This window comes from Procambarus clarkii, chromosome 94 (genome assembly GCF_040958095.1).
Source record: "Procambarus clarkii isolate CNS0578487 chromosome 94, FALCON_Pclarkii_2.0, whole genome shotgun sequence".
NCBI classification, from domain to species: Eukaryota; Metazoa; Arthropoda; class Malacostraca; order Decapoda; family Cambaridae; genus Procambarus; species Procambarus clarkii.
Window position 1 is genome coordinate 5,331,711 of NC_091243.1, and position 27,432 is coordinate 5,359,142.

A 27,432-nucleotide genomic window follows, 5' to 3' on the forward strand; every position below is an offset into this window, starting at 1 on the left:
TGTTGTGCTGTTATTGGATATTAATGATCAATGCCTGAACTTGAAAAACTGCTGATATCTGCCATATAAAAACTTTTAACAAATTTATTCCTTCTGTTTATTTAATTAAAATTACTATCTGCTGTTCATTTAAAAATGTAATTAGTCATTCTTTTTCATTTTTCTACATTAGTTCAATTTTTGCTTTTGAGCTGAATTAGTTTTAAGTCTGTTCATAAGTTTTTTTCCACATCAAGCACGAAGCGCTGTGGCTATTAGCGGCTCTAGGCATACAGTCGTATATACTTACTCTACAGTATTTGGAAATCCAACATTCTTATTGTAACTTTTGTATTTGTGTACTTTTTCCATAAATAAACATTATTATTATTTTAATTACAATGTTTTGAAACATTCAATTTGGAGGATATTGGTCCAGACGATTTCTTCAGGTCAGATGTAATACAAACAAGGAGCAACAGTTTCAAGCTCAACAAGCCACAATGTACGACTGAAAATGGGAGATGCTTTTACGCCCATAGGGCTATAAACCCATGGAACCGCCTACCCACCGAAGCAGTACATGCCAAAAACTTTTAAATTGTTTAATCCATCTGGAAATAATCATCAGGGCAAATGGGAGGGGGGAGGGCCTTTGAAAAACTCCCAGCTTCCTGTTATCGAACCACTGGAGTGTTAGTGGCCCCGGGGTAAATTCAGGTAATTCTAGTCCTCAAAAGCGATAAGCGATTTGTGAACGCCAGCTAGCGGACAAGAGCGCCCAAAATACTTGATAATAATTCACTTTTTTGTAACTTATCTACTGTTGCCCACTGGCAGCAATGATCACAATGGTAAAGATGCTCAGATTGGGTGCATAAAGATTGGGAGACTGGGTAGCAATAGATACAGATAAACAAGATTAATAAACACCATACAGCAGATTGGCAGCACATATAAGAAGACAGCAATGATCACAATGGTAAAGATGTTCAAATTGGGAACATAAAGGTTGGGAGATTGGGTAGCAATAGATACAGTGCAATTTTAAGGCAGAAGGTGAAAAACTATGAAGATGAAATTAGGTCCTTTTTAGTATACTTTTAGGTACTTTTTACTATATCAATTGTGACACTAGTTCTCCACATATGTCAGTTGCTTAATTTTGAAACTGTACTTGTGATCGGTATCGAACCCATTATTGATGTGACTAATGTGCATTGAATTTTGTAACTATCTCTAAGACTAAGCTAAATGAATTGTGAGGTTTCATTCCCTGAGCCCATTATATGCCTCTGTAACCTTTTCCATTACTGCCCACAGAATGTGTATGGGGTGCATAATAAATGAACTAAACCCATTGTTGGGTTTATACCCAAACACAAGACATGGGGAGACAGATGTGTGGTTTCTGAAGTTTTTATTCATTAATATTACATGTTAGGCATTTACCTTTAATAAATATTGTATACAGGTATAACTATAACACAATAAATGGAATTTGTAATTGGAGTTTACCCAAAAACTTGCCACAATTTCAAACTTGTTTGTAGGAATTTCGATGAACTCGCCTAGTTAAGCTTCGGCTCTTTGGCCCCGCCTCTTGACTCAATCTACCAGTGTGCAGGTTCCTGATGTCATTGAGCTCTTTGATATCTACATTTGAAACTGAGTTTGCCTCCACCACATCACTTTCTAATGCATTCCTTTTTTTATTAATTTCTCTGATACTGAAAAAGTTCATTATAATGTCTCTGGCTCATTTGGGCAATCGGCTTCCACCTATGCCCCCTTGTGCGAGTACCGTGTTGATTGTTGAAGATTAAATCTTACCAAGAGGTTGCACGGACATGAATAGCCCATAAAATACCGTGTTAAACAATACGTCCATATCTTCTCTGTCATTCCTGAGACATTTTGTATGTGGTGATCATGTCTCAACGAGCTCTTGTGTTCCAGTGACGTGAGACGCAATTCACATAGCATTTCAGATTCAGATTCAGATTCAGATGTTTATTCAGGTAAGGTATATACATACAAGTGATGTTACATTAATGGATTGATATATAGATAGAGCTAGTACATACAATGCCTAAAGCCACTATTACGCAATGCGTTTCGGGCAAGAAAAACATTAATATCTAGAACTTAATACTAATTGAGCATAAAGAATAAAGAATATATGCATAAAGAATTTCTGAGTAACTCATGCCTCTTAGTTCTGGAACTAGTCTAGTGGCATACCTCTGAGCTTTCTCCTACATTTACAAAACCCTGTTCTTAAATGCAAACCATGCTCTGAAACTCTCCCTGGACAGATGTAATAGGACCCATTTTCACCACACCAGAAATAAATATCTCTTTGATATCCCCAGGGTCAAACTTAATCTGTGTAAACACTCTATGCAAATTAAGGGACCTAGTCTATGGAACTCATTCCCTAGTGAATTGAAAAACTGTAAAACTTTTGCCTTATTTAAAAGCAAAACCAAAAAGTACCTAACTTCATCTATTTAGTTTCCTACACTGAGCTTTAAATTTGCTCTGTACCTAGTTGGTACCCAATCTCCTAATTTTTATGTAATATCAAACAACCTTATCATTGTGTTCATTGCTGTCTTCTTTTATGTGCTAGCCATATGCTGTATTGTGACTACCAATTTTTGTCAACTACCATTTTAAGCTGTCATTGCAATCAATCTTAGCTACCTATGTGCTTTAATATATTATACTGTACCTATAATTTTCTCTCATCTTTTTTTTTTTCATTCCATGTAATTAATCTGTTATCATTTTTTTGTCTATAAATTTTGCAAGTATTTACCTCCTTAAAATTTTCTTAGATTAAGGACCTGCCCGAAACGCTGCGCGTGCTAGTGGCTTTACAAGACTGTAATTACCATAATTGTATCCTCACATTCCTTATGTACATTCTTGTATATGCATAAATAAATAAATAAATAAATAAATAAAATTTTCTTAGATTAAGGACCTGTCCGAAACGCTGCGCGTGCTAGTGGCTTTACAAGACTGTAATTACCATATTTGTATCCTCACAATCCCAATGTACCTTCTTGTAAATGCATAAATAAATAAATAAATAAAGTATCAGTGGCCAGCCAGGTGGAGATCACAGGCTGTACAGTACTGATAAATTATGTAATTCACAGAGATACGTTGATAAATATTAATGTTTTATATTTTATTAAAAATACAGATATATACTTTGTTTCATCCGTTAAATGTAACAATATTTCAGTATATATTATATAAGCATAGTATATATAATTCAGTATATACAATATATAATAAGAGTGTCAGACCACGAAGGAAGAATTGAAACAGGAATTTCCTTTAGTACTTTCTTATATTAATACATCTTCAGAGCGAACCATTCCTTCTGAAGATGTATTAATATACGAAAGTACTTAGAGCATTCTATTGTGGTTTTAATATTGAACAATTATACATATACGAAACAGACAAATCTGGTGTCGGAAATAGTAAAAATATTAGTGTGCGATGTGATCAATGTAAGGGGGATATTGGGTGTGCCTCGTATCCCCTACAACAACAAGAAGTTCGAGAGCGATGAGGCCGCCACTAACTAGCTTCAGGATGTCGTCGAATCTAAATCAACAATATACTACCGCCGCTACTTTCTCGGAAACGTAAGTACCTGCCGCTTTACTTCTCTCACCCTGCCAAGCCTGGCCTGGCCTGACCTGGCCTAGCCAGACCTGACCTGGCCTAGCCTAGTCTGACCTGGCCTAGTCTGACCTGACCTGGCCTAGCCTTACCTAGCCTAGTCTGACCTGGCCTAGTCTGACCTGGCCTAGTCTGACCTGACCTGGCCTAGCCTTACCTAGCCTAGTCTGACCTGGCCTAGTCTGACCTGACCTGGCCTAGCCTTACCCAACACTAATCACCACACATGACAGCCCAAACGAATCGCAAATAAGTACACGTAACAAGTCATATGCCCGGACACACTTTCACCTTGAGGACTGAGTGGTAACTATTGTATAGAAGAGCCGGCTCCCTGAGAGTGGTAAGAGGGCGTGATAAGAGGCTAATGTGTGGTCTTGAAGGAAGTCGATAAAGCAGACAATTTTCAAAAGGAAGGGCAGCATAACGAGCAGACAGGAATGGACAGACAGTCGGTTATCCCATAATGTGTAATACGCCGCACACAGCATGGGTGGAGTGGGGGGGGGGGGTTGTAGCAGGGCACAGTATGGTGATGGTGCGGGTGAAGTACACACCCACTGAATTCCTGCCATCAATAATTGTTTTCATAACCATTAGAACAATGGCATCCCTCCAGCCACCATCCTTCCACTGACCCCCTCCTCTGGTCCTCCACCTCAGACAATAACCCCCCACACCCCCTCTCCCTTCCAGACATCAGCATGTCAAAATCAGTACCATAATGTGTTTAAACTATTTAAACTAAGTCATTGTGTATCTCAAGGTATCTTAATTCATTTGAAAGTGTACATGTGCATTCATTCATATACTCGCCTAATTGTGCTTGCTGGGGTTGAGCTCTGGCTCTTTAGTTCCACCTCTCAACCGTCAATCAACAGGTGTACAGGTTTCTGAGCCTATTGGGCTCTATCATATCTACACTTGAACCTGTGTATGGAGTCAGCCTCCACCACATCACTTACTAATGCATTCCATTAGATATAATCATATATGATTACACATAATCATAATCATTCTATACACATAATCATATATGTGTACGTCAACGTATACATACATGCGTATATATACCTCATATTAAAATACTGATAAACGAATGACCATGAACAAATTAATTTATAATTGTAGCATTATATATAATTTTAATAGACTAATTACGTGTTTATACATTTGAATGGTCCAGACAGGTGGCCAGCCTTGGACATATACGCTTCTGGTAGGCACAATGACCTCATGTTAGACCCTTGATAGATTATGTGAGAGAGAGAGAGCTGGGGCAGGGAGGTGCGTGCCCCAGGGAGATAATCCATGCCCATGCCCCGCCTCGAGGTCAGTTCTCGAGTCACACCAAGAATAACATTCGAGCAAGTTGTCCTGACCAGGATGTGGCATATTAGGGAGGGTTGAGGAATAGGAAGCCTGTCTGATAGGGCTCTTGGCAAGCAGCTCTCCCTCAGTCTACCTATCTATATGGAAGAAATGTATCTAGGCCCTCCTCCCCCCTGCCTATTCTCTCTCCCCCACCTTTCTTCCTTCATTTCCTCCCTCCTTCCCTCCCCCTCACTGGTGAGAGAGTAGGAGTGTGAGAGTAGTTAGAGAACTCGTAGTTCTCACGCTCGTGAAATTGTCTGCGACCCTGGAGGAGTAGAGCGGAGGGGGGGGGGGGTGAAAGTAGGTGACGATGGAGGAGTAGAGGGGAGCATTATATGCAGTGAACGTTGGTGTCTATGGAAGAGTACATCATAGAGGAGGGTGAAAGGAAGGTGACGATGGAGGAGGAGAAGGGAGGGGGTGTGAAGGTAGGTGATGATGGAGGAGTAGAGGGGAGGAGGGGGGCAAAGGTAGGTGTCTATGGAAGAGTACATCATAGAGGGGGGTGAAGGTAGGTGGCAATGGAGTAGAGCAAACGGGGTGGGGATTGAAAGTAATCCTGAGTTTAATTTTTTAGTTATATATAGTGACACCTCGACTTACGAATGAATATTTATGAACTTTTCGGGTTACGAGCCTAATTTCTTCGAAAAATTTGAATCGGGTTACAAACTTTGCCTCGGGAAAGGAGTTTGTTGATATACGTATGGGCTGACCTAGCGCGTGGTGGCATGGTGATCGCGCCTCAGTTTACCAGTGTCTCCTGCCTAGTAAGTATCGCGCCTGAATTCTTTGTAAAGCATTACATTTGTTTTGGGATTTTTGGCTATTTGAACATAAAATTTGTTATGATATATCTTGCCATGAGTCCCAAGAAAGCCAGTGGTAAGGTTCAAGCCAAGAAAACACATGTGAGAATGACCATAGAGGAAAAACAAGAGAGCATTCATAAACATCAAAATGGTGCACGGGTTGTTGAACTAGCTAGGCAGTACAACAAATCTATGTCAACAATATGCACTGTACTTGCTAAGAAAAGGACATTATGAACATTAAAGTGGCAAAAGGCATATCAACAATCCCGAAACAAAGAACACAAACACTTGAGGATGTTAAAAAGTTTTTATTAATTTGGATACACAACAAAGAGTTTGCAGGTGATAGCATTTCAGAGGCCATCATTTGTGAGAAACCAAGGCATTTGCATGAAGACCTTTTAAAGAAAACCCCTGGAACGAGGGGGGGGGGAAAAGATGAATCAAGTTTGAAAATGTGAAAAGTTTGTGTGACAATAGAGCCTCGTGGAAAACTTTTGCTGTGGTCATTACCTGGTGGAATGCACCCAGGATGGAGTATTAGGGCTATACATCTTTTAAATCATAAAAGTAATAAACATTTCCCATCAACCTTACAAACAATATTAACCTATTTTCATGTATTTCCCCCATGTGCATTTTAACAAAGTTGCTAAATTGCCTTTATCATTCTGTAAAATTTCAATTACAGTACTGTATGTATAATTTTGTTAGTATAAATGGACTGAATATTCTGAAATTGCTATTTATTTTACAATTTCAGATTCAAAGGTGGTCTGGACACCCAATTTGGTCAGACAGGTGAAGAGAGCATTTAGGATAGTTCGAAGAGATGAAGATGGTCGCAATTGTGTTCGAAGAGGCAAAGGCCCCCCTTTGCTCCTGACATATGTTCAACCATTGACCTCTGCACACCTAACACAAGGTAGGTTGAAAACTCCTCCTTCATGTCATTGGTACATTAGCCAGAAACTCAGGGCTCATGTAGGAATATCCCTAAAAAAAAAAAAAGTGGCCCCAACAATGCATCCTCCAAGTCTGGAGGATGAGCAGGAGCATTGTCGAGAAGCAGGACCTTGAGTGTCAAACTTTTCTCTTGCAGATATTTTTTGGTGGCAGGGCAAACCACTCCACATCACAGTTTTTCTGCACATCATATATTTTTTAAAACTCTTGGATTTTCGGAATGATACACGAGCAAGGGTTTAATTTTCAAATCGCCACACAGCACAAGAGTTAGCCTATCCTGACACAAGTTAGCCCAAGTTAGCTTGTGTCCGGGCAGTGACGTCTCCTCTTGGGTAATGTATGTCCTCTTCGGCAATTTTTTCCAGAATAGCTATGTCTCCTCACAATTAAACACTTGTTGTGGAATATATCCATCAATACAGTATCTACAAAATCTTTAAAATCATGAACAAATCTTTCAGCCCCTACTTTGTCTGAGCTGGCACCCTCACCATGCCTCACAACACTATGAATACCACGTCTTTTTTCAAAATTTCTCAAACCATCCCCTACTCACCTTAAACTCTTTCGTATCTACAAAACTCGTTCTAGGGGTTTTCTTTATAAGATCTTGCATGAAGATTTCATTGTTGACCAAACCACACACTGGAAATTGAATAGACGACGACATTTCGATCCGTCCTGGACCATTATAAAGTCGATTGTGATGAGATGAGGGAAGGAAGAGCATTAAGTAGGCAAGAGAGAGAGGTGAGGAGATGGAAGTATGTACGTATGTACATGAATAAAACATGTACATACTGATACATAACGTGTGTAAATAGTGTAATAAACACAATAACAGTATTTTGGGAGGAGGAATGTTGGCGAGTAATGTGTTGGAGGAGGGAGGGAGGACTGGCAGGGTGTGGCAGCTCACTCATGTTTTTTGGGCTCACCATACCAACATAGTGGATCGTTATGGTGAATACATACGTAGATGGGTATATACAATGTGTGTATATAGTGTAATAACAGCAAAAACACTGTTTGATTGTAGAATATGTCGCATATATGAGGCCCATAATTTTGAGCATAGCGATGTTCTATACTTTGAATTATATAAATTCCACAAATTACACACTTTTAAATAATATTACAGCAAAAAAAAAGAAGAAATGAATGAGAAACTTCAAAATAATTGCGCAACATTTTATTCGCAGCAACTGCCGTCGCACGGGGTGGCGGGGCCGACAGACCCCCATCGCTCCAACGCTCAGCGCCCATAATTTGCTCAACTTCCCAGCTCCATCGCAGCTAAAGTAAGTCACATACAATATTTTTTGTTTAGTTTCCCCGTGATCAGACTCTGCATTTTAACAATATAAGAAGAGAAAAAAAATTTTTGGAAAGAATTTATTTCTTGTGCACCAGGGTGTTATTTGGAGACAGAGCAGTTCAGTGGTTAACTACTAAATTTTTTTTTCTCCCACACACGCACCCCCCCTAGGAAGCAGCCTGTAACAGCTAACTCCCAGATACCTATTTACTGTTAGGTAACAGGGGTCATCCCCTTTTGTACAAAGAATCTGCTAAAGCTTTTAGGGCTAATCTTTGACACTCGTTTGTCTTTGTCGCCCCATATTTTTTACGTCCGAGTTGAATGCTCTAAGGCCCTTAACTAACTTTAGGTCATGTCCCATACTTCTTGGGGAGCTAATCGACACTGCTCCTCTCTTTACATTCCTCTCTCGTTCTGTCTAAACTCGATTATGGCCCCGTTTACTCGTCTGCTTCTCCTTCTACCCTTCACCATCCGGACACACTGCATCATACTGGGTTACGGCTCGGCTCTGGTACCTTTCCTTCGACACCTACCCTAAGCCTGTATGTTGAAACTGGCGTCCTGTTTCTACAGGATCGCCATGATCGCTACTGTCTTCTCCACCTTGCACGGTCCTTACAGCACCCTCACTCTTGCTTATGTCATGCCTTGACCTTTACCCATCCTGTGGTTCCTGTTCCCCTTCACCACCTATCTCTTTCTGTACGGTTGTCTCTCTTACAAAATGCTCTTTCAGTTTGTGTTACCAATATTTCCCCTCGTGTCATTCCATCTTTGCCCCTATGGAGGGGTCCCCGTTCCTAAATTCTGTAAGCCTTGACCCACATGACTAAAACTTTTACCCCTCCTACAGTTCTAAATCACCTTTTCCTTGAACACTTTTCTTCACACTTCCACTCTATTTCTGTCTTCACCAATGGGTCTTAAGTCTGCAGATGGTGTAGGCTACTCTGTTGTTTTTCCTGACTGCACCTTTGTGTCTCCTGCCTCCGGAGACTAGCATCTTCATGGCAGAACTTTATGCTATTCTCTATGCTCTTTATCAACTCTTTTCTCGCTGTCAATCCTCCTCTGTGTTTGTAGTTGACACTTGCAGTGCCCTCATGGCTCTAGAATCCTTTAATCCAGTCCATCCTTTGGTAGTTGAAATTCAACATTGGCTGTTTCTTATCTCCAATAGATTTAAGACAGTGGAATTTCGCTGGATTCCCACCCATATTGGTGCGTTCTTAAATGAGCGTGCGGACACTGCCGCTAAGGAAGCTATCCGCATCTGTCCCATCTCCCGTAAAGGTATTCCTTATTATGACTTTTACCCAGTTATTCATTTCCCCATTCTTGCCCGTTGTCAGGGTTGTTGGTCTTCGGTTACTGGTAACAAATTGCGTGCTCTTAAGAGTAGTGTGTTCCCGTGGCCTTCCTCCTACCACCGTAGTTGGTGGTGGGAAACGGCTCTGGCGAGGTTGTATATTGGTCATACACGTTTAACTCACGGGCACTTAATGGAGCGCTGCCCTGCTTCTTATTGTCCAAACCGTTGTCTCTACATGTCCTGACTTCCAGGACTTACGTGTCTTGCTTCCCGACCATTGTCGGGAATTGTTTATCGAGGGATCAATTGTCCCTCGATAAAATTCTTGGTAAATTCAATACCTTTGATATTGTTCGCCGTATGCGTTTTTGTTCTTGTATTGGCGACGTTAGTGATATTTAGCGCACTATGATTATCCCACACATTTGATGGTTTGATAATTACTGTACTGTACAGTACTTTGGTTTGGAATGTATCAAATAAAGTTGTTTCATGTATTCAAATGTGTGAGAAAATCCACTGGGGCTGTGAGATGAAGCGAACCTGTAACAAAGGCATTGCCAGTTGCATACTCTACCACCACTGATGGTAAAAGTCTTACAACTGGATATCTTGTGTGACGGGTTATGGTATCACAGCTATACTGAACCAAGATGGTATGGCTCTCCCTCACATAAATGAAAGAAATGCTGGTATTGGCCTTGCAGTGTGTAAGTTGCAGGTGGAAACAAATGAAAATTATCAAATAAATAATTAAACAATTTACTGAAATAGTAATGAACAAAAATAACACATGACAATACTTGACTATCATGTAATGCAAAGGTGAACAAGTTAGTATGACCTTAAATGCAAAAAATAAACTATAAGCAATGAATAAAAGTATGAAGATATACTGGTGTTCTGAAGACAGCTACCATACCACCATGGCATCAGTCACACGACGTTGGCTGGAAGTGGACGACGGGTTAGAGACACCAAGGTGATCCTAGAGCACTAAGGGAGAGATTGCCTCTCCAGGGAGGCAGCGCTCTTTATATAGTCCGGCGGTGATGACTCATCCAGTGTCAACACGAGGTGGACATCCGGTCAACTAGCAAAATGCTCGTTGTGGCTGGCGGTGCCTTTGTGTTGAGCTGTACCACTGTCAGTTGAAGGCGGCTAACTGCTTGTTTGTGGGGACAAACTGCCAGTTAGCAGTGGCGCCCGGCTTGCCTCTGAGTCGTACCAGGCCGTGCCAGGCCCTGGGGGGTATGGAGAGGTGGCAGGACTGATGACTCTTCTGGGCTGGTGTAGATGTATAATACTTCCAGTGCAGAGGTATTGAAGGTGAAGGGAAAAGGCAGTTCCACTGCTATGCAGGGGATTCACGTGACACTTGTGAAGCCACAGAAATTCTGGAGGCCCTACTGAAGCCAGTCCAAGTATTAAATAAAACCCCTGAAGTACGCCGGTGAAGGGTAAAGTGAAGGGTGAAGCAAGACCGTATGCCCCAACTTCAGGCACACACAGAAAATCACGTTTTGGTCCCGCCTCTCAACTGTGTATTTGAAGTTGGGGCGTATGGTGTTGAACTGCTTCTTCAGCCTTCACCTGAGTGCTTGTAGGTCTTACGTAAGACGTTGACTCAAGGAGGGGCCTCAAAACTTGTTGTGATTTATGGGGAAATCCGGTTGTAAGACTTTTACAAAGTCAGTAATATACTGTGGTAGAGTATGCAGCTGCCAGTGCCTTGGGCAAGGGTTTACGTCGCATCACAGCTCCAGTGGATTTTCTGCTCGGTGTATATCAGGTTGTGATTTTGTGTGTGTACCGTATTGTTATGATCGCCGTGTGATAAGTCCTTTCTGGCCTCAAGAGTCATTTTTACCCACCTAGAAAGATTGCAGATGGCCAAAGCAGTTATTTAAGTTAAGAAGGGACAAGTCTTAAACAGAATTTTGCATAATATTTGACTGTAAAGGGGTAAATTGAGGTAGATTGAAAAACAAAATGGTGAACCGGGCAGGCGGTACTCACAATTAGGCGAGTACACTCGGGAACTTTTAAAGTGCAACCAAACATGCTCTAGGCTCTCACAACAAGAGGCGAGTGGTGGTGGCTCAGGTGCTCAGCCAATCAGAGCACCTAAGGAGGGAGGGCAGGAGTGAGAGGGGGGTGGTATGTGGAAGTTTGGTGACAGTTGTGTGTAGTTTGTTCATCTTCATTGTAAGTTTCATGGCTTGGTGTGCATTTCCCTAGTAAATTTAATTCGGGAAAAATTCAGGTGTTTGATTTTTTAAATCAACTTTTTAAATGTTGAGTTGTTAAAGCCTCAAAGTGCATGGAGTTGGTTTGGGAGTATGGCATCCTCATGCTGTTGCGTGCTCGCGTGAGGTAGCAAAGGTGATGTAAAGTTGTGGGGTGTACATGCTTGGGACGTCCTCTCTCGGGATGGCTGGTGTTAGACCTGTGTGTTTGTCGGTTGTTGAAAAGCCATTGTCATCCTTTGCTGTTGTGGTATTGATTTTACATTGTTCATCTTGTAATTAATACTGTAGTGCGATATCTAGGGCTACCATTTGTAGGTTTAAAATGTCTAATACAAACAGTTGTCCAATGAGTTTTAATAGGAAATATCATCCACCAAGCACCATTGTACAATTATATTAATACCTGCACGGTGAATGCTCAAAGACCCTTTCTTTATTCAGTGTTGTCACATACCTCATGGGGGTATGGATAGGCAAACACTCATTCGGTTAAACTTGCCTTGTAGTATTTTCAGAGCTCAGTAATTTGGAATCTGGTTAGCACTTTGCAAATAAATTGACCTTTAAAGTGAATTCCTATTTAGGTTTAAAACATCATACCGAATGAGAAACTCGGATTATATAGCCGAACACCAGAAATGTTGTTATTCAATTTGGTTGCCTAAAGCACATTCAAGGACTACACATTACATGGCATTCCAGGATTCCTCTATACCTTGCCTTATGCTGTAAACATTGCCACAACCCTGTGTTTTATTGATTTAAATGGCCACAGGGAGGCATACAACACTGCAGATTATGATGTCATTAGTTATCCACTGTGCTGACAAGTGGGCTGACTGATGTTCGTTGACACCTGTATCGTGCTTCAATTTAATCGCCAGGAGATCACCCTCTCACTAGACTCGTCTGTAGGAAGTACAGTATAGTATGTCAAATTACCTTGGATCATAAATAGCATAAGACTTGGGGGTAGGAGAGGGTTGCAGTGTTTGTCATGGCTCTCAGTTGTTCCTGGTATTAGGCAATTTAGTTCTGGAATCATTTTTGTTGGGCAATGTTAAACTTTTTCGAAAGTAGATGTTTTTCTGAAAGGGAAGGGGGGGGGGGGGGAACCTCTATGCTTGGATACAGTTATCTAAGTCAGGGGTCTCCAAACTTTTCAATGTAAGCGCCACATTATATATTTCCCATATTTATGCGGGCCGGAGGAATAAAAAATGAAAAAAAAACAAAAAACAAATCAGTGCCAGTAATTTAATTTCCTCAAATATTAAAGTATAAACATGGAAAAATTCAAACATATCTTTTTGGAAAAAATCAGGGTAAACTAAATAGATTCCTGCCTTTAGTTTTATGCAACCAAATTAGTGTGACGAATGATACTGTTGTTTTGACTTCAAAATTTCATTAAAATCAGGTTCCAGATTAGATGAGCCAATTGTAAGAATTGATTTCAAGTGATCATCAGACAAATTTGCTCGATAGTTAGATTTCACATACTTCATTTTGGAAAAAGTTTGTTCACACAAGTATGTTGAACCAAAAATGGACACAAAACTACAAGCAAACTTTATCGAATTTGGAAACTGATCTGGCTGCAGGCATTTATAAAACTCAATCAGATTTCCTTCTCTATACTTATCTTTCAGTCTGTCATCTGCCTGGAGATCAATAATTTCCATTTGAAATTGAGTTGGAAGATTTTCAGCATTGCAGTCAAATGGATTATGAAAGAGCCTGATTTCATTTGCTTTGGCATCAAGGTCAGCAAATCGCTTCTGAAACTGTTTTTTCAAATCTGAAATTATTTCATTTGCAAATGAAAAAGGAAATTCAACTTTACTTCCTGCATGAAATTTTTCACAACATGGAAAATGAGCAAAATTCTTAACCTTCACCTGGCCTTCAAGTAGCGCAAGTTTTGCTCTGAATGCCTTGACATGAACAAAGTAGTCACTGATCAAATTTGTTTTGCCTTGCAATTTCAGATTCAAGTTATTCATATGACCTGTCATATCTGCAAAAAATGCCAATTTCCAAATCCATTCACATTCTGATAATAATGGCTGAGGGTTATTTTTCTCTGTGAGAAATAAATCAATTTCTAATCTGAGCTCAAAGAAATGCAGCAAAACCTTTCCACAACTAAGCCATCTAACTGCTGTATAATAAGGCAAGTTAACAAACTCCGCATCAATTTCTTTCAAGAAATCACGGAACTGGCGATGGTTGAGTGCATGAGATCTAATGAAATTAACCACAGAAACAACAGGTTTCATGACACAAGACATATCAACATATTTTAGGCACAATGCTTGTTGATGGATAAGGCAATGCAGAAAAATGGGTTTTGAGCCTCCAACCTCACAAGCTGTTGTAATTTGCCCAACCAAACCCTTCTTTGTCCCAGACATATTCTTTCCTCCATCAATTGTCACACACTGCACTTGTTTCCATTCCAGGTTATATTCTGTCATAGTTTTACTTAGTTCATTGAAAATGTCCTCTCCAGTTGTTGTGGTGTGCATGCTGTGAACTGATGCTAATTCTTGGTTCACATTAAATTCACTATCAACACCACGAATGAATACTAAGAGCTGAGAAGTATCACACACATCAGTTGATTCATCCAACGCAAGAGAATACCAACAAAATCTTTTTGTTTTTTTCCTTTATTTGCCGAATTATGTCGCCTCCTAAATCTTCAATTCTACGAGCAACAGTATTTGACCCAAGACTTATCATTTTGAAGAGGTTTACTTTTTCTGGACATACCTCTCCTGCTGCTTCCACTATACACTCTTTTATGATACTACCATCAGTGAAAGGTTTTCCTTTTTTAGCCAACACATAGGCAACTTTGTAACTGGCTCTAGTTGAAGTTTCATTTTCAGATTTTTTCTTACTGAAAACAGCTTGTTGAGAATGCAGACTGTGCTGAAATGATTCAAACTTTTTAGTGCGTTCTGCTCCTGTGATGTGAGAATAACTTGAGCCACGTTTAGATTCATAGTGCCGACGAATATTGTATTCCTTCAGAACAGCAACACTGTCTCTACATATTATGCATAAAGCTTTATCATTTGCTATCACAAAAAAGTACTTTATCTTCCATTCATCATTGAACCGACGGCACTCAATGTCCACTTTTCTTTTCTTTATCTTTTCCATATCTGAAAACATAAGGGTAAAATAAATGAAATAAATTCTACAGGAAAAAAACAGCTTGTATGTGGTGTTAAAAAGCATAGCATATTATTATAAAGTGGTAAATATTATGGCAACAGCTTTCGTTGATAAACTTAATGGTTATCATTTTAACTATTTTAAACATGCAATATTTTTGGCTACAATAGTATTATTGCTATTTTGTATAACTAAGATAAAGGCATTGTCAAAGTACAGAGAAAAGAATATTGTACAGTGTTTGTGCTCCCTGAAACGGAAGCAGCGAAGCCCCACTCGCCCTCCATCCCCACAATATACAGTTATACACAACTGATTGGTTGTAATGCACAACACATACCTACCAGTATTAGTATCTGTGCGTCACACTATCGAGAGAGAGGAAAACTGACTCGGGTTGAGCGCCACCAGTCAGCAGCCCCAGCTTTGAATAATTCTGCGATGCCATTCGTACCATAATTATTTTTTCAAGGCCACCACACAGGGATTTGTTTGGAGGGCCGGATGAAATTATGTGGCAGGCCGGATGTGGCCCGCGGGCCATAGTTTGGAGACCCCTGATCTAAGTGAATACTTAGATTTATACAGTAGAATAACTACCTTCTTTTCCTTAGTCAAAATGGTTGCTTGTTTATTTCTAGGGACTTGTATTTTCTTTTATTTTTAACTGCAGCAACTTTCAGTGAATGATAGATTCTTACTGAAAGGACCTTTACTTCATTGTTGTTGCTTTATGGTCATCTCATTGTGTACAGGGATTCCGCGAAGCTTTTGGGGTTAGTGTTTGACACTCGTTTGTCTTGGTCAGCCTTATCTCTTGCCTCCGAGTTGAATACTCTAAGGCCCTTAACCTCCTTAAGGTTTTGTCCCATACTTCTTGGGGAGCGGATAGAGAATCAACTACAACCACAACCTTTGTGGTTGTAGTTGATTCTCGTAGTGCCCTCATGGCTCTAGGGTCCTTTAATCCTGTCCATCCGGTGGTCATTGAGATTCAACATTGGCTGTTTCTTATTTCTAGTAAATTTAAATCAGTAGAGTTTTGCTGGGTTCCCAGCCATATTGGTGTTTCAATGAGCGTGCGGATGCTGCCGCTAAGGAAGCTATCCGTTCTTGTCCCATCTCCCATAAAGGTATTCCTTATTCCAACTTTTATCCTGTTATTCATTCTTCCCTGTTGGCAGGGTTGTTGGTCCTCTGTGGTTGGTAACAAGCTGCATACTCTCAAACTTAGTGTGTCCCCGTGGCCTTCCTCCTACCACCGTAACCGGCGGTGGGACACTGCTTTGGCACGGCTGTGGGTTGGTCATACCCGCTTAACCCACGGTCACTTAATGGAGCGCCGCCCTGCTGCTTATTGTCCGAATTGCGTTGTCCCTCTAACAGTTGTGCATATCCTTGTTGAATGTCCTGACTTCCAGGACGAGCGTGTGTCTTGCTTTCCGACCGTCCCTCGCAGTCACTTGTCCCTCAATAGAATTCTAGGTGAATCGGATACTTTTGATATCGTTCGCCTTGTGCGTTTTTTTTCTCGTATTGGCATTCTTGGTGATATTTAGCGCCCTCTGATTATTTCGCACTTTGGTGCCTTCTTTTGGTAATTACCTTACCTTCATTGTTGTTTCATTTTAATGTGGTAGTTGTGATATGGATTGTTCTGGCTCACGTGCAAGGTCTTGGATTTGTTTGTTTTAAGAAATTGCCAGTCTTGTTACTATTTGTAGAGTTAGAGATCTGCATTAAGGCCTCAATATTATATTCTTTATTTTTTTAATAACATGTTATCAGCAATTTTTGTGGTTGGTAATATTTAGATTAATGTCAGTGATGTAAATGACAAGGGTTAAGACCCCTTGTGGTATGACAGCATTTTTCCCCAGTCATTTCTTTCATTTGTTAAAGGGTCCTCGTAACCATTCTTTTGTCCTTTCTACTATGTACCTGTTTGTTGCTTCTTGGTCTTTCATTTGGTACTTTGGCTATTAAAACAATGGTCTTTGGTAATGTTGCAATTACCATTTCTAAAAAAAATGAGCAGGTTCATTAGGCAGGGTTTGTTTTTAGCAAACAGTTTTACAAAAAAAAAAAAAAAATTCCATTCCTTCAGGACCTTGCAGATGTTAGGTCAAACTAATTGACAGTAATCTGTTTTGCCCCTTTCAAACAATGATGGTTTTAATATAGGTAAAATATTTCAGAATATCTGAAGTTTGGCAGACAAATCATTTAAGAGCTTTGATTAAATTTAAGTTACCAAAGACTTTGTGAAAACCATGTTGTATAGATGCTTCAGTGTCACTTTTCTAATGTTTTGTAAATTTAACAATGATCTTTAGTTAATTTAATCATAATTTGTACAAAGCTTAGGTGTTGCATAGCTTTAAATTCTTTCAAATATAAAAACTAAAATATTGACTGAAGTTTCTTCCACTTCAATATTTCAGACTAATTTGCAATATTTGTTAGTTTATGTAAATTGAATAGGTAGTCCACTTTTACATCTTTTCAATGCATTTTGCATGCACCTATGTAACAAGTTACAAATAGGTGTAAATTTTACAAAGTATTTATTTTCAAAGTAAAAAAATTTCACATGTTTAAACATTGCATCAATAGTAGTAAACAATAATTTCCAGCATAATTTCAGGATAAAGTATATAAAGTAGTTTCATTAAAATTGGTTTATTTAATAAGTTTTACATATAGTATTTATAACATCTAATATTTATTACTGTTTCAGGTTGTGGGCCAGATGCTCCTAGATGAACAGAAGATCCAAAAGGCCAAGACAACTCCAGAGACAATCACCTGTAAAACAACAATAAACATTAAACAGGGACACTACTTTTATTATCACCAATGCTTAATAATAAGTCCAAAAAATCCTAACATCCTATCTTTTAAGAGTCTCAGCAAGGCCTATCCCTTCCTCTGATTTCAGTGCAGAGCTTGTTCCCTGAATGGGAACATTACATCCACCACTTTAGTGCCCTCAACACATTGTACATATGCTTTACTCAAAGCACTGTACAATGCATGCCAGGCACTAAAGTTTTAGATGCATCCACCCATTACAGCAAACAAGCCCTGTGAGAATTAACAATGTAACCATTGTTAAGGGTCCCTAAGCAAATCTAGTCCATCTATTAGATGGGTAATAGAGCAAAGCTCTGAAAAAGCCCTGCCTGGTCCCCTTTTATGAAATGGGGTAGGATCAGTACAAACTGCATCAATCCCTGTGGGTTGTAACAGTAGGACATGGTTACACACCTATAAATGGACTAGATAAGAGAATTAAGATTAGGTCATTGATATAGCTAAAATTTCAAACTCACCCACTTTTGTAGATTTCCTTTTGCAGAGTAAAGGAGCCTCACTCCAAGCCAGTCCATGCATCATAATCACTTTCACCTGAAAAAATATTTCAACAAATTAATTTCAGATTTAAAGCCAATCTTTCTTTACTTTTCAAATTAGCATTCAGTACTTTACAAATTCAGATGGAAAAAATTTCTTTAAGGAATTTACCTTTCCTACATATTCTAGTAGTAAAGATCTAATTTAGCAATATAAATATATATGGAATCAATTTGCCAAGTTTCAGTAAATGTCATTTGAGAAACTATCCAAAACTGCACTTCAATGGCAATTTACATTTATCTTTAGCCAATGCTATATTGTTTAAGTTAATACTATTTTTTTTACTTTTATGCAAATCTATTCAGATTAACCTTTACTACAACTCACCTGATTCTGTTTAACTCTTCCAACTGACAGAGGGACTTCTGGACTTTCCAAACCACATTCTGGAAAACTATAAATTTAAAACCAAGCTAAAGTAAACAGTGAATATTTTTTACTTTCAAGGGAAAAATACCATCACTTAGAACAAAACTTTTCCTGCCATTAACTTTGACTCATGATTACCCTTAACAGTGTTATACATTTATAGATTAAAGCATATTTAACAAACATTTAATGTTAACTAAACAAGATTTATATTTCATTCAAATTATTAATAAAACACCCTCAACTATGCTGTTTAAGATCTAATGCCCCACATTGCAATTTTCACAATGTCAACATACCATTCTATTAAATACATTCCTGAAAGGACTAAACTTGCACATATTGTACCCACTAGCCTAAGCCTAGACTTCCATACCCTAATATTTAATAGGTTTTTAGCAATTAACTTCTACCCTCTAATTCCAATGTACACAACACTACTTACTGTAGATCTGCGAGTATTTTCCTGCAGCTCTTTGTTGCCAGGACCTTCCACAACCTGTCATGTGAACAGTAAATATTACTAAAAAGTTATATGCATAGCGATGTTATTTTGTTCATACCTGAACCACCAGTTTAACAGTTGCTGTTTTAAATGGCACACTAAGTATCTTGTTGTCCCATCTTAATTACAAACAAAGCTATAGTCATTTCAAGTCAACATCCTATACAAATTTTATTTTCCAACAACTTTAGTCATGAACATTTTTCTGGAACATTGCAAACAAACTTTAATTTAAGAACCATGTATAACATTTGAATAAAAGCAATACAAAACATATATACAATTTATTCTTTTGCAACCACTGCTTACTACTAGGACAAATTTATTCTGTTGAATTATGTACCAAGCTTTTTAGTCTGAAAATTCATAATTAACCCAACTATACTACCAAGACAATGTGATTTTACTAAATTTAGTAATTTTCTCCCCCCCCCCTTTCCAACTGTTCAGTGTCAAAAGGGAGGGGGGGGGTGTCCATTTACTGTACCACTTACATTTTAGTGTGGGCTTCATCCACTTAGCTGGAACATTTGTGCCAGCTGCTGGTAGGGGAGGCATACCATGTGCCAATTCAGGAAGCTTTCCACGTTCCTCACTGCATGTCAGCTCAGGACCTCACTACCATGTTGGGAGGCAGTTGAAGACTAACCAATCAACATCCCAGGCTGGAGAGCAGTGCCACCTCTGGGAGAATTTACCACCTGCAAAAAATTTAATACTCTTAACAATCTACAACATCTATCTCATCTTTACCTAGCCTCCAAACCTTACATTTGTCAGCATTAAACTGCATCTGGTAGTCTTAACCATTTCAAAACTATATAGGGCATCGGTATTTTTTATTTGCCAATTCGGCAACTATTGCAGTCTAAACCATAATCTTGCGAATAACCGAGGTCCAAGGAGAGCTTTTAGGCACTACTTACAACACTTCCTACAACTTAACCCCATTTATACTAATTTCCTTTGGTATAGCCATGACCTAATCAACTTCAGTCAGCATTCCCAATGATCCGAGCCCCTATCAATTTTGCGCCACTATCAAAATCTCTGATGAAGTCAAGGTACACAAAATCACAAACCTTATCACCATTTCCTCAACTATGCAACCTAATCCATGAACATTTAGTAATAAAACTATGCGATTCATGTATCTAGTCATGTTTCTCAAAAAGTAGAGAAATGGCACTTGCCATGTTAGATTCTAGTAACTTTCCTCACAATAGACTAAGCTAATTGGTCACTAACTTAAGCGTTAAAGTTAACTCAAACTTTTCCTTTAAAACTTGCTATATTAGGAACTTTCCACGACCGGCCTTTACCAGACATAATTAAATAGGGTAAAAACGGTATATTAAATGCAGTAAAACTACGGTAAATTCAATATGATAAACTTGCATTCTTTAAGCAAGTAGTAAGTGAACTAAACTAAATGTTAAGCACCTTGGCAAACCACTTCGTTCTATTCAATTTCTTTATTTAATCACTTTGTCCGGCTAGAATTTTTAGATTAGATTAAAGGAACACCCTCCCTGGTAACGGCTGAACTAGTTAACCAAATACAAATATTTAGGTAAAATACTTTCATAAAACCCGTCTACTTCCCCCACCAGTAGACTTGTTCAGCTAAAGGCATAATGTAATGTTCCACTTTAGTAAATAAACACTTAAAAAAACACTACCCCATCTGTGTAGTTACCGGTTACCTGACATTCTACGCTTAAAATAACCCATCTATTCCCCATAGTTGTTCGATATAACTTACCTCTCACCCGCTGGTCGAGTACACAGCAGTATATATCCTCCTCCATCACTCACCGCGTCGATACTATTTCACTCGTTCCGCAAATTGCCTCAAATCACCTGCGTTGTCCATAAACATAGAAGAGCAACTGACCGTAACACCCGTATAGAGATCATCATATAACGTGGGAACATTAGTAGTACTGCTGTCAAAACATAGATGGCGCCAGGACAAACGGTAATTCCTCCAGGAACATTCGGGTGGCCTCCATGGGCCTTTAGGGACGACCAGGAGGCCTTTTGGGCCTCCAGGGGGACCTCCACGCACCTCCACAGATATCCAGGGAGCCTCCCTCCCGGAGATATTGCATATCTCTTACCTAATTTGTATTATGAAATATGACATGATAGTGCGTTACAGACTTCAGTTAGGAAATAATTGGACTTGTAATGTGATTACTGATCCATCTGTATCCCAGTCATTTTACTATGTTAATTTTATGTAATTTATTCTTAAGCTTAATAACATTATTTAAATGTGCTAAATTTCCATTTATATATATATATATATATATATATATATATATATATATATATATATATATATATATATATATATATATATATATATATATATATATATATATATATATATTATGTTTCCAAATTTCTGATGATATACAACATATTGTGGTTTATAATTAAGTTCTTATTAATAGTGATCCTGCATCAAAATTAACAATGTTCAAATTCGGTTTTGTATGTTAAAATTAACTACATTTTTATGTTAATTTCTTTCTGTAAATAATGATGATAAAGTGCAATAAAGGTATGATTGAGACAATGTTAAATCGTTAAATCCTAAATATATCTTGAGTCTTATACTTGAAATATTAAATGAACATATAGTGTGTAGTGTAGTGTTTCAATTATTATTAAGAGGGAAGGGTTGGGGGTAATGGTTCATATGTCCACATTCGAATGCCCCTCTTCCCAGGACTGGGGGTGCGGGAGTGTACAATAAACTATACCCACCTCCGGCAGCAGCTTGTCGAAGGCGGAAGTGGAGTCTAGGCCGTTTGCCATGAAAATTATAGTGTGATGGCTCTTATTTTTATTATGGGTACATAATAAGATTATGCCTTTATTCTTAATTTATATTACAATGCTGGTAAAATACACTTCTTGATGAGTATGGAGTACAAATGAACTCATTTTGTACCCTATACTCACAGGATGAGTATAGGGTACACAATAAACTACCACTCACATCATGGGTATGGGTTGCACAAGAAACTATCGGAGAGCAGAGTATGGAAAGCAAAGTAAACAAAGATTCACACGATGAGAAAGGGTTCCACAATGTCCTATGACTCACAGGATGAGTATGAGGTGCATAATAAATTACCATTCATAGGATGAGTATGGGTTTCACAATAAACTAAAGGTAACAGGATGAGCATGGGTTGCACAAACTATTGGTAACAGGATGGGTATGGGTTGCACAATAAATTACTGTGCTAGGATGAGTGTGAGTAGGATATATATATAAACATATTGTGGTTTATAATTAAGTTCTTAATAGTGATCCTATCCTGCATCATAATTTACATAATATATATATATATATATATATATATATATATATATATATATATATATATATATATATATATATATATGTATATATATATAATTAGGAAGTAATGTTTATTTGGGTAAGTTGTCAGCTTATATGAACTAATAGCTAGTGTGGCTTGTATATGGGGTACATCCGGTGTCTTACCCTCGACGGTACCCTCCTTACCCTTATCCGCGGCGGTACCTTTATGGTCAGGAAGCCACGGATATTTACAATGGGGCTCGGTCAGTCAATATGATTCCTTTGACATCACTAAACTAACTCTTATGTATTCTGTTCTCGTATTGACAATTTGAATGACATCAAGAATATTTTGAATATCTTCTGATATAGATGGTGCTGTAGTTGATTGTTGTTCATGACAAGTCCAATGGGTCATTAGCATCGCTCAGATTAGTGGGAAGAAATTCTTGCTGCAACAATGTGTGTTCTCAGAGCTAACTAGGGTAACTAAAATACTTATTTCCTAAATAAATACTTTAATTGTAAATATTTGAAAATATATGGTATGTATCAGAATTTCTGACGATATAAAACATATTGTGGTTTATAATTAAGTTCTTAATAGTGATCCTATCCTGCATCATAATTTACATAATATCTACTTCTGTTTTGTGTATTAAAATGACTACTTTTTATATTAATTTCTTTCTGTAAATGATGATGATGATGATAAAGTTCAGTAAATGTAAGTAAGAACATAAGAATGAAGGTAACTGCAAAAGACTTATTGGCCCATACGAGGCAGCTCCTCGTATGGAGCTGCCTTTGATAAGTAATTACCAAAGAAGGCACCAAGCCGGGAAGGCTGTGTAGCACAATCAAATAAGTCAACTGCTCCTGAAGAGGACGGTATTACTTACAGTTTACTGAGATTAGTCTCACAAGTACCAGGTAATCCACTTTTAGTGTTGTACAGAATGAGTTTAAGTGAAGGAGTATTACCTGATGATTGGACAGTGTCATTGTTCCCATCCCCAAAGCACACTCAGATAATTATAGACCCATATCTCTAACATAATTTTGTCTATTAGCACAGTTTTCGGCGTGAATGCATTTTGGTTCTACAAGGTAGCCAACTCCATCAAAATATTAAATATGTACCCAACTCAATTAACGATTAATCAACCAATTACTCCATGGGATAACTTGGATCTAGCAGTTGATTTTGTAAATGCACCCAAGAAAGATAATGTACACTCTACATTATTAAAACAGTTAACACTGTGAAGCATCACTGAAAGTACTCAGAATATGGGTAACGATGTGTATCAGTGGTATACCGACGGTTCTGTAGAAGAAGGTGGACGATGTACCGGATGTGCATGTAATATATTTGAACAATCTTCTCTCTTACATACATGAATGAAGCGCTATGCTAAACTGTGTAATTACTATTTGAGTACTGGAACACTTGATGATATATTGAACTTGTACCCTAGATTGACGATGTAACGTATCAATTATACAATGAATGTATGTGATGTAACTCTATAACCTGAGCTTGTGAAAGCACCTTAATCACCTTCAGTGATTAAGTGCTTAATTGCACACTAGTTTCTCTATCAGTTATCTCACCTTGTCAGAGTAAAAGAGACAAATATATGTGTATGTATGTGTTCAGAATTCAATTTCACCTTTGTAAATGCACGTTAATGACACTATGTAAAAGACACATCGAACACTTTATGTAGGGCATACGTAAATCTGTGTATTTATGTATTTACGTATGTAGCTTAGCCTAGCATTTTAAAAACACTACAATCACCTTATGTGGTTGATTGTTCAATAAATCCCTGAACTATATGTTTAACAAATCTCTAACCCTATCAATGGAGTTAGTTTAGTTCTTATATTATGCACCCTATACCCATCTTGTGGGCGGTAGTGGAAAGGGTTAGAGTCCATGGCGGACTGAAGAAAATGTATATATGATGGTTAGCATTGTTAATGTGTGGCCACGTCTGTGGTAGAAAATAATACAAAAAAATCAAATAAAGGTATTATTGAAACTTTATACGAAAACATTAAATCCTAAATATATCTTTAATATTATACTTGAAATATGGTATACTTTGCTCTCTCCATCGTACTTCTGCACCTGCTGGCAAGTGGTTCGGTGCAGTGTGCAGGTGATGTTCATTACTGGGTGAGCTGGCAAGTGGTGCTCACCTGCCAGCTCACCCAACGAAAATTTGGTTTTTAATACACTTACACATTTATTGGGTCTTTCCTTCACCTTCATTCAAGCACTAGGGTATTACAGTAAGTGTTTTAATTATAATATTTATTAACGTTATTATTTTTAATTTTTATTATTATTAGTATTATTATTAACAGGAGAGGATCGAGTGTGTGTGTGTGTGGGGGGGGGGGGGGAAATGGTACACATGTCCACATCCCAATGCCCGCCCTTCCAGGACTGGGGGTGCGGGGGTGTACAATAAACTATACCCACATCCGGCGGCAGCTTGTCGAAGGCGGAAGTGTAGCCTAGAGAATTTGTCATGATAATTAGTGATGACTCTTATTTTGATTATGGGTCTGTAATCCAGTTAAGCATTTTATTCTTAATTTATATTACAATGCTGGTAAAATACACTTCTTGATGATGAGTATGGAGTACAAATGAACTCATTGTGTACCCAAGTTCAAGTTCAAGTATGTTTATTGAGATAAGCAATAAATAAATCTCAAAGGGATAGAGTAGCTTAGGCTATTTCAACCCCCCTCTAATTCAAGTCCCTCAAGGGGCGCACAAATACTGTGACTACAAATAGACAAATAACATTACAAGAATCCAAACAAGAATTGTGAACCCTATACTCACAGGATGAATATAGGGTACACAATAAACTACCACTCACATCATGGGTATGGGTTGCACAAGAAACTATCGCGCAGAGGATGAATATGGAGAGCAAAGTAAACAAAGATTCACACGATGAGAAAGGGTTTCGCAATGTCCTATGACTCACAGAATGAGTATTAGCTGCACAATAAACTACAGGTCACAGGATAAGTATGGGTTGCACAATAAATTACAGGTCACAGGATGGGTATGGGCTGCACAAACTACCGGTAACAGGATGAGTATGGGATGCACAATAAATTACGGGTCACAGGATGAGTATGGGTTGCACAAACTACTGGTAACAAGATGAGTATGGGATGCACAATAAATTACCGCACAGAGGATGAGTATAGGGTGCACAAACTGGTTGGGTAAATGGAAATGGTTGGGTACATTTCCTTTCACCTAATGCGACTATTCATGTGTCCGGACACCGGCGATTGTGTGGTATTGGCTATTTATTTAACCATAACTTTGCATTCATTTAATAATTATATTAAGATATGTTTTCCTTGAAATGTAGTTACATTATCGTCTACATGGCTTTATTCTGACATAAAGACCTATGGCGTTACTTTGCATATATGCAAAGTAATTATAAAATTGATTGGCTTGTGTGGAGGCCTTCACACTCCCTGAGCGAGCCATCAAGTAACTATAAAAAGGCATATATCTTAACTTTCAATTCAGTTATATTTATGCCAAAGTATTAACATGCAGCTTATATTTATGTCTTTATGATGACATAGAAAACTTCGTTTATTACAATATCTAGATTAAATTAACATTGATCTTCGGAAGGTCATAGTTCCCATATCGGTAAGGAGAGCGTCGGCCATGAAGCCTTGTTTAAAGTATGAATATTTTTCCTCTCTAATAAGGTATAATCTCTGTGATGGATTCACAAAAACTATTTTATATCTGCCTTTCTGATAACATATACAAATATAATCTTTATTTGTGAATATTTGTTAATTAAGCAATATATCAGAGGGCGTGTAGGGTTCGGTGTTCAATGAACGAAAAGGACTGGATCACTGTGTACAGGAGGCTGATATGGCAGCAAACACTCTCCTGGCGACCATATTTCTTGGATAAGTCGCTCCACACAATTGTCGCTTGGACCGTCGACTTCCTATGGCGTCACCTCTCACATATTTACGTCTCATTTCGTTATGAAATTAGATTATTTCAGAGAAAAAATAGGTTTGATCATGTTCTACGTGTAGCACCAACATTATAGTAAGTAAATATACCATATTTCTTCATTACTTACGTAATGCTAATACGTTTTGGGTAGTTTTGGCCTGATTTGGGATGATTGGGGTAATTCTATGGACCCGTGATTAAGGGTATGAGGAAGCAGGAATTCATACAGTTGAGGAAGCTAACAGCAGTAGGGTGTTCAGGCTCGCAGAGGTCAATATTAAAGTCCCCTGAATCGAAATCGAATTAAATATAGGACAAGATACCCTTCGGGTGAGCTTTGAAGTGGGTATAGGTGAAGAATAGCTTGGGTGAGAGGAAGCGTCGGAGTTGTAGAGATAGAGCCAGGGCTAGACCCTAGCTGCGCGGCTGAATATGAGGCTACTTGAACACCTGGTCGGCTTAAGCTTGGCGGGCAGGGTCCCGAGGGAGGGGCGGCGGTGTGAGGTCTTCTTTCCTCATGATGTGTGTCGAGTCTTCTTTCTTCTTAGGAGTTGAAGTCTTCTTTCTTCTTTGAAGCTGAAGTCTTCTTTCTTCTTTGAAGCTGGAGTCTTCCGTTTTCTGTCCTGCACGTTGGTCTGCTCCGAAGCTTGCAGGGGGTTCCACCACCTCAAAACGAGTCCCCTGCGATAATTAGGTGGTTTTTGTTCAGTCTGTTATCAAGTATTAGATTTCTAAGGTTTGAGTTGAATTCGGACACATCAGTGTTAGGAATTCTATAGTGATGCATCATACGTTGTAAGCGTTTAGTTTTTCGTAATAGAGTGGAAA

General features: G+C 38.5%; 3 protein-coding genes across 12 annotated transcripts; 1 reads left to right on the plus strand and 2 right to left on the minus strand.

The window, feature by feature from the left end:
- Positions 1-2,175: 2,175 nt before the first annotated feature.
- On the plus strand, positions 2,176-17,761 carry LOC138359916 (uncharacterized). 5 transcript variants are annotated; one of them, XR_011226139.1, is made up of 5 exons: positions 3,270-3,650; positions 6,640-6,801; positions 8,048-8,146; positions 9,350-9,462; positions 17,663-17,761. XR_011226139.1 is itself a non-coding variant. In XM_069319775.1 (4 exons), the coding sequence occupies exons 1-4, from the start codon at positions 3,571-3,573 to the stop codon at positions 17,686-17,688; spliced, it is 318 nt and encodes a 105-aa protein (XP_069175876.1). In that variant the 5' UTR covers positions 2,176-3,570; the 3' UTR covers positions 17,689-17,761. The 5 variants fall into 5 exon arrangements, 1 of the variants encoding a protein (XP_069175876.1); XM_069319775.1 differs by lacking the exon at positions 6,640-6,801 and having other exon boundaries at positions 2,176-3,650; XR_011226138.1 differs by lacking the exon at positions 9,350-9,462 and having other exon boundaries at positions 3,273-3,650.
- Positions 12,977-15,399, minus strand: LOC138359914 (general transcription factor II-I repeat domain-containing protein 2-like). Its single transcript, XM_069319766.1, has 2 exons — positions 15,267-15,399; positions 12,977-14,909 (listed from the first exon to the last, which is right to left on the minus strand). The coding sequence occupies exon 2, from the start codon at positions 14,262-14,264 to the stop codon at positions 13,101-13,103; it is 1,164 nt and encodes a 387-aa protein (XP_069175867.1). The 5' UTR covers positions 14,265-14,909; positions 15,267-15,399; the 3' UTR covers positions 12,977-13,100.
- LOC138359915 (uncharacterized) lies at positions 17,589-27,269 on the minus strand. Of its 6 annotated transcripts, XM_069319769.1 has the most exons (7): positions 26,732-27,261; positions 20,982-21,339; positions 19,711-19,917; positions 19,157-19,210; positions 18,670-18,728; positions 18,262-18,333; positions 17,589-17,730 (listed from the first exon to the last, which is right to left on the minus strand). In XM_069319769.1, exons 3-7 carry the CDS (start codon positions 19,772-19,774, stop codon positions 17,659-17,661), a joined length of 321 nt encoding a protein of 106 aa, XP_069175870.1. In that variant the 5' UTR covers positions 19,775-19,917; positions 20,982-21,339; positions 26,732-27,261; the 3' UTR covers positions 17,589-17,658. The 6 variants fall into 6 exon arrangements, with proteins under 6 accessions (XP_069175870.1, XP_069175875.1, XP_069175873.1 ...); XM_069319774.1 differs by having other exon boundaries at positions 18,670-18,736; positions 19,711-21,339; positions 26,732-27,269; XM_069319772.1 differs by lacking the exon at positions 20,982-21,339 and having other exon boundaries at positions 27,055-27,261.
- Positions 27,270-27,432: the final 163 nt, after the last annotated feature.

Excerpts from the sequence above, each read along its gene's own strand:
- LOC138359914 (XM_069319766.1), bottom strand. The coding sequence starts at position 14,264 with ATGCACACCACAACAACTGGAGAGGACATTTTCAATGAACTAAGTAAA.
- LOC138359916 (XM_069319775.1), top strand. The coding sequence starts at position 3,571 with ATGAGGCCGCCACTAACTAGCTTCAGGATGTCGTCGAATCTAAATCAA. Across the intron at positions 3,651-8,047 it reads GCCGCTACTTTCTCGGAAAC|CAACTGCCGTCGCACGGGGT; the intron begins GTAAGTACCTGC and ends TTTTATTCGCAG. Across the intron at positions 8,147-9,349 it reads CCAGCTCCATCGCAGCTAAA|ATTTAAGACAGTGGAATTTC; the intron begins GTAAGTCACATA and ends TATCTCCAATAG.
- LOC138359915 (XM_069319772.1), bottom strand. The coding sequence starts at position 19,774 with ATGCCTCCCCTACCAGCAGCTGGCACAAATGTTCCAGCTAAGTGGATG. Across the intron at positions 19,211-19,710 it reads GATGAAGCCCACACTAAAAT|GTTGTGGAAGGTCCTGGCAA; the intron begins GTAAGTGGTACA and ends TTCACATGACAG. Across the intron at positions 18,729-19,156 it reads AAAATACTCGCAGATCTACA|AATGTGGTTTGGAAAGTCCA; the intron begins GTAAGTAGTGTT and ends ATAGTTTTCCAG.